This window comes from Melospiza melodia, chromosome 1, assembly GCF_035770615.1.
Source record: "Melospiza melodia melodia isolate bMelMel2 chromosome 1, bMelMel2.pri, whole genome shotgun sequence".
NCBI lineage: Eukaryota > Metazoa > Chordata > Aves > Passeriformes > Passerellidae > Melospiza > Melospiza melodia.
This window is the reverse complement of record NC_086194.1, coordinates 1536546-1543712: the sequence shown is the minus strand read 5'-3', so window position 1 is coordinate 1543712 and position 7167 is coordinate 1536546. Positions and strand designations below refer to the sequence as shown.

At 49.2% G+C, this 7167-nt stretch overlaps 1 protein-coding gene across 1 annotated transcript in view; it reads left to right on the top strand.

The window, feature by feature from the left end:
• Positions 1–201: 201 nt before the first annotated feature.
• PTH1R (parathyroid hormone 1 receptor) overlaps positions 202–7167 on the top strand; it is a 104964-nt gene continuing 97998 nt past the window's right edge. The window contains exon 1 of the mRNA XM_063167821.1: positions 202–677. Within this exon, the coding sequence (XP_063023891.1) occupies positions 603–677 (75 nt within the window). The 5' untranslated portion in view covers positions 202–602. The remainder of the gene's footprint in view (positions 678–7167) is intronic.

Below are 7167 nucleotides of genomic sequence, written 5' to 3'. Positions count from 1 at the left end.
AGACGGAGAGAGCGTGAGCAGGGGAGAGAGTTTGGGGTTTTTTTGTCCCCTCGGCGAGCGAAAAGATAAAATTACTGCGGCTAAAAATAAAGCGGTGGTTAAAGGTTCCCCCTCCCTCTGGCATCTCCCACCCCTTCCAGCCCTCTCCCTGCTCCCTCCCTCCTTCCCTCCCTCCTTCCCTCCCCTCTCCCGCTGCCCTCTCCGTGTTTGCGTTTGACAAAGAAATGATTTGAACTTCCCGGAGCCGCAGCGAGCCGGGATCCCGGGCCCATATGGATGTGATTTCGCAGCCCCGTCCCAGATGATCCGGCGGCACCGGGAGCCGCCGAGCGCCTCCGCCGCCTCTCCCTTCCCCGTCCGCCCATGGGCTCCGCCGCGGGATTTCGGGAGCTGCCCGCCGCTCCAGCCATGAGAAAACGAGGAAAAAACCCGGCGTCTCCCGTCATGTGCCTCTCGGGCTGAAAAGCTGGGGAGCCGGAGGAGCGGAATCCCTTCGGCGGATCCGGGAGGACGGGGAGAAAGCCGCGCCGCTGGAATTCCGAGCTCGCCTCCTCCTCCCGCTTCCCTGCGCGGGGCTGGATGCTGGAAGCAGCCCCTTGGATATGGGATCATATCTGGTGTATCCCAGCCTGGGTTTGATCCTCTGCTGCTCCGTGCTCAGCTCCGTCTACGCGCTGGTGAGTCCCGCTTTTTGGTTTTTTTTTTTTAATTATTTGGTTTTCCTATATTTTTTTCTTTTCCCCGTGTTGTTTTTTTTCCCGGAGGATCCGCGCGGATCCCGCCGCCAGGAGGGATAAACGAGGGGATGAAGGATTGAAAAGCAGTTTGGGGTTGTTGGGATCCGCTGGCGCTGCAGTGAAAATGTCTGTGCTTCCCGGGACTTGGGATGGCTTGGGAAGCTCCGGGCAGGACGTGCGAGCTTTGACAGGGATCTGGGACAGCGGCTGGGGCAGAAATTCTGAATCTGCCTGTGGAGAAAGGACGACTTTGCTTCCTTTTTCATATTTTTCAATTTTTTCCCTTTTAAATTTTTTTATTCTGCTTTTATTTTTTTAATTTCTCTTTCATTTTTTCTCATTTTCTTCTCTTTTTTTCCCTATTCATTTTCCTTTCATTTTTTCCTTTTCATTTTTTCCTTTTCCTTTCCCTTCACTTTTTCTCTTCCCTTTCCCTTCCTCTTTCCCTTCCCTTTTCCCCTCTCCTCCACCTTTTGCTTCCCTTCCTCTTTTCCTTCTTCCTTTCCCTTCTTCCCTTTCCCTTCCCCTTCTCCTTCTTCCTCCTCCCTTTCCCTTCCCTTCCTCTCCACCCCCTCCAAGCCCATTTCATTCCCAATTCTCCTTTCCCTGCAAATCCCAATGAAACCGAGCCTCTCCTTTGGAATTAAATTCAGGGAAAAACAGGAAACTTGTCGGAACCCTTTGCTCCTTGGCCCTTTCCACCCCTTTCTGCACACACCAGGCTGGAAAGCCGGGATAAATCCATCCAAACTGGGAAATGGTGTGAGATTTGCATCTCCAAAAGCTCCAGGAAGCAGGGAGGGGACATTTCCTCGGGAATCAGCCCCTGGATGTGGAGCCAGTGCTGGAATTCCCTGTGACAGGAGCTCTCCTGGCTTTCCCCATCCCTGGGATTCTCCCTCCTGCTCCCATTTCCCAGCGTTTTCCAGGAAGGAGCCAGGACACCCATGGGAAGTGGGGTCTGCTCCCCAGGAGGGATGGAAATGGGATTTGGGATTGGGATTTGGGATCAGGATCATTCTGGCTCCAATCAGGTCCTTCCTGACCCTTCAGGATCCACCAGCCCAGGCCTTATCCCTGGATTTGGCAGTTTGGAATCTTGTGCAGAGCTGGGGGGGTTCCCAGCTTTTCCAGAGGGAGATTTCTCCTCTCTAAATGAGAAGGAGCAGCCCCTTGGAAAACCATCCCTGTCTGAGCCCATCCCTGCTCACTGTGTGCTGAAACCTCCCAAAATCCAAAGAAAATTGGGGAAATCAGGAGAACCTCTTGGAGATTTGATGGGATTCCGGGGATGGATGAGGCTTTTCCCAAAATCCAGGGCTGGATCAGCATCTCCTGGTCCTGCAGCACCTGCTGCCCCCTGCTCCGGAATTCCTGCAATTCTCACTGCTTTGGGACTGGGAAAATCAGGATTGGGAACCAGGCAGGCTGGAGCTGGGGAAATGTCAGGATGCAAAAAAAAACCCGAGCAAGGCTGCATCTCCCATTCCCATTATTCTCATTCCCGTTATTCCCATTCCTGTTCCCATTCCCATTACTCTTGTTCCTGGTCCCATTCCTATTCCTATTCCCATTATTCCCATTCCCATTATTCCTGTTCCAATTCCTGTTCCCATTCCCATTATTCCCAATATTCCCATTATTCCCATTATTCCCATTATTGGCATTCCCATTCCTGTTCTCATTCCCGTTCCCATTATTCCCATTATTCCCATTATTCCTATTCCCATTCCTGTTCTCATTCCTGTTCCCATTATTTCCATTATTCCCATTATTCCCATTATTCCCATTATTCCCATTATTGTCATTCCCATTATTCCCATTATTCCCATTCCTGTTCTCATTCCCATTCCCATTATTCCCATCATTCCCATCATTCCCATCATTCCCATCATTCCCATTATTCCCATTCCTGTTCCCATTCCCATTCCCATTATTCCCATTATTCCCATCATTCCCATCATTCCCATCATTCCCATTATTCCCATTATTGTCATTCCCATTATTCCCATTATTCCCATTATTCCCATTCCCATTCTTGTTCTCAGTCCCGTTCCCATTATTCCCATTATTCCCATTATTCCCATTCCTGTTCCCATTCCCATTACTCTTGTTCCTGTTCCCATTCCTATTCCTATTCCCATTATTCCCATTCCCATTATTCCTGTTCCAATTCCTGTTCCCATTCCCATTATTCCCATTATTGTCATTCCCATTATTCCCATTATTCCCATTCCCATTATTCCCATTCCCATTCCTGTTCTCATTCCCATTATTCCCATTATTCCCATTATTCCCATTATTCCCATTATTCCCATTATTCCCATTCCCATCCCCGGCTCATTCCCCTCTCCCTGTGTCAGCTGCCTGGAATTCACAGTGGGATTTCTTTGGGATCCCCCATCCCAAGAGATCCTTTCCATCCCAAGGGATGAGCTGGGAGGTGCCCCCTGTCCCCAGCACCAGCTCAGGGCCAACTGGACCTGGCAAAAATTGGGAATGAGCTTTTCCCAAATCCCAGAGTGCTGAGAAATCCATGTGATTTCCTGGAAAAGCACAGGAGATTCCCTAGAACCCCTCCTGGACCTGGATTTGCCGATCCCATGGGTCCTTCCCAACTCGGAGTTTTGCTGCTTTCAGGTCCTGCTGCTCCAAACCCTGCTGGGTTTAGTTAGGCCAGGCTCAAATTCCCGTTTTAGACCCTTCCCTTGCTTTTCCAACTGCTCTTGACAGCAGAAGGAATTCCCAGAGTGTTCCCAAATCCATCCTGACAGTCCGGGAGCTGCAGAGATCCCGAGTGTCCCCCCTCAGGCAGGACAATGCCACCCCTTGTCACCCCTGTCCAAGAATCCCCTCAAGACTGGTTTTCACTGGAGTTTTTGCTTCTTTTTCCAGCTAAATGGATTTTTAAAGGGACTTTGGAAAGAGGGAGTGGGATGCAGAGTGGTCAGCGAGGAGAGATTTTATGGATTTATTCTAAATTTTGTTATTATTATTATTATTTATTATGAAATGTGTTATTAATATTTATTATAAATGTTGTTGTTATTATTGGTTATAAAATGCATTGTTGTTGTTGTTGTTATTTATGGAAGGGTCATAAATACATTTGACATTTGGCTCTGAGGGAGCTGCTGCCGTAAATTTTCCCTTTCCTGGGAGCAACAAGGAAAAATCCAAGGATGGATGGGGACGCAGGGATTTAATTCAGGCTCTGGGCCGAGCTTAAATCGCTCCCGAGCTTTTCCCCCGGGCGCAGCAGAGCCAGGCTCAGCTTGGACCGGGAATTCCCGCAGCCAGAGGCGGCTCCGGGGCACAATTCCCGGGGACCGAGCCTTGGGAATGCGGGCCGGGACTGCGGGACCTCGGCAGCTCCGGGATGTGCCGGGGTGGGGCAGAGCCCGGAGTGTCCCAAAGCGGCGCTGCCATCCCCGGAATTCCCCTGGGAGCCGGCGGGGATCGTGCCCAAGGCGCTTTTTGAGGGAATTGTGCTGGAGCAGCGTTGGGAAATCATTTCTGGGATATCCCAGGACTGGGAATAGGATCCGTGGGATATCTCAGGATTGGGATCCGGGTCTGTCTTTGGGATATCCCAGGATTGGGATCTGGATCTCTCAGATATCCCAGGACTGGGAGCTGGATCTCTGGGATATCCCAGGATTGAGAGCTGGATATGGATCCCAGGGATATCCCAGGATTTGGAATAGGATCCGTGGGATATCTCAGGATTGGGATCCGGGTCTGTCTTTGGGATATCCCAGGATTGGGATCTGGATATGGATCCCAGGGATATCCCAGGACTGGGAATAGGATCCGTGGGATATCTCAGGATTGGGATCTGGGTCTGTCTTTGGGATATCCCAGGATTGGGATCTGGATCTCTCAGATATCCCAGGATCGGGAGCTGGAGCTGGATCTCTGGGATATCCCAGGACTGAGAGCTGGATATGGATCCCAGGGATATCCCAGGACTGGGAATAGGATCCGTGGGATATCTCAGGATTGGGATCCGGGTCTGTCTTTGGGATATCCCAGGATTGAGAGCTGGATATGGATCCCAGGGATATCCCAGGACTGGGAGTTGAATCCAAATCCTGGGATATCCCGGGTTTGGGAGCTGGATCTGATCCTTGGGATATCCCAGGATTGGGATCTGGATCCCTGGAATATCCCAAGATATCCCAAGATCTGGATCTCTGGGATATGCCAGGACTGGGATCTGGATCCAAATCCTGAGATATCCTAGGACTGGGAGCTGGGTCTGGTCCCGGGGATATCCCAGGATTAGGAGCTGGATCTGATCTCTGGGATATCCCAGGATGGGGAGCTGGATTTCATCCCTGGAATATCCCAGGATTGGGATCTGGGATATCCCAGGATTGGAATCTGGATTTCATCCCTGAAATATCCCAGGATTGGGATCTGGATTTCATCCCTGGAATATCCCAGGATTGGGATCTGGGATATCTCTGGGATATCCCAGGATTGGGATCTGGATTTCATCCCTGGAATATCCCAGGATTGGGATCTGGGATATCTCTGGGATATCCCAGGATTGGGAGCTGGATCTGGATCCCTCTGCAGCTGCCTTGGCTGTCCCTGCACTCCAAGCAGGGAGGGAAATCCAGCAGCAGGAAAAATCTCAGGGAAGGAGAGAAAAGTCTGGAAATCAGGGCCCTGTTCCCTGAGGCTCAGATCCCTGTGGGGCCAGACTTGGGCAAGGCTCAGTGACAATCCAGAGAAATATTCCCAACGTTTCCCTGGAATGGCCCAATAACACCTGCCTGGCAGCGGGTGGAATTCCGCCTGGATGGAGAGCCTGAAATCCAGCAGGGTGAGGGTGGGAATCTGGGACAATTCTGCTCTTTAGTCCCAGGATTAAGGAGTTAGGACCGGCCTAAGGCAGAGAGCTCTGCAAGGACGGGTTTGTGGCCAAAGGAGCTTTGAAAGTCGGGTCTAACACCAGCAGAGTTTGGGAGAAGGGAAAATGGGGAATGATTTTTATCTGGGAGGTGCTGGCAGAGGGAAAATCCCCCCATGTCCTAAAATGTTGGATTTTAGGATCTGAAAGATCTTTCCAACCTAATCCTGGAATTCACAGAGCCAAAATCTCCAACGTTTTGCTCTTCCAACCCTTTTTATTTTCCCTTTGTTTTCTCCTTTTGCTCAGCCCGGGAGATCCCAGCCCTGATGTCACTGGAGGAGATAATCTGATCAATCAATCCACAAATTAATTATTAATAATTATAAAACAGCAGCTTCCTGCAGGGCTTGGGACCAGAACATCCCAATTTTGGGGAAGCAGCTGCCAGGCTGCAGTGGGCTGAGCTCAGGGAAGCAGATCCATGCGGGAGAAGTGTGGGAAAAGGGACCATTCCCACTTTTCCTTGGTTGCAATCCCAGCCCTGGCTTGTGCAGGGTGTTTGGGTGATGCCAAACTTCCCTCTGCTTCTGGGATGATCCCAAAAATTCCAGTCCTGATCTTTGGGGTTTGGGAATCTTTTCTGGCACACCTGGAGAGAATTCGCCATTCCACATCCATCCCAAGATCACTGCAGGAGATATTCTGATCAATCAATCCACAAATTAATTATTAATAACTATAAAACAGCAGCTTCCTGCAGGGCTTGGGACCAGAACATCCCAATTTTGGGAAGCAGCTGCCAGGCTGCAGTGGGCTGAGCTCAGGGAAGAAAATCTATGTGGGAAAAGGGACCATTCCCAATTTTCCTTGGCTGCCCCGCCCTGCTCAGGGTGTTTGGGTGATGCTGAACTTCCCTCTGCTTTTGGGACAATCCCAAAAATTCCAGTCCTGATCGTTGGGGGATTGGGAATCTTTCCTGGCACAGCTGGAGAGAATTCCCCATTCCACACCCACCCTGATCCCTGGAAGTGCCTGGGAAAGGCTGGATGGGGCTGGGAGCAGCCTGGGATGGGGGAAGACGTCAGGGTTGGAATGGGATCATCCTTGGGATCCTTTCCAAGGAAAAGCGCTCTGGAATTCTGTGCTGTTGAGGCAGGTTTGGATTAAGGAGGTGCTGGATGGGGTTTTCCTCTTGGGCTCACTCCTTGTTGCTCGGATCAATCCCACAGATCTCCAGAAATCGGGAAAAAGGGAAAAGGGAATGGTTTGAAGTTGGGTGGAAGGAAGGAATGATAATGCTCATCATCAGAATTAAACCCATAACAAAAATGTTAAAAATTAAAATAAAATTAAAATAACCATTAAAATAATAATAAATTTTTTAAAAAAATTTTAAAATTAATAAAAATAATAAAATATAACTATATAACTAGAACTAGAACTAGAACTAGAACGTTAGGGTTAAATAAATAGCAAGAATAAAAATAAAAATAAGAAAAATAAGAAAAACAAAATAAAAATAAAAATAAAAATTACATAAATAAAAATTATATAAACTATATAAAT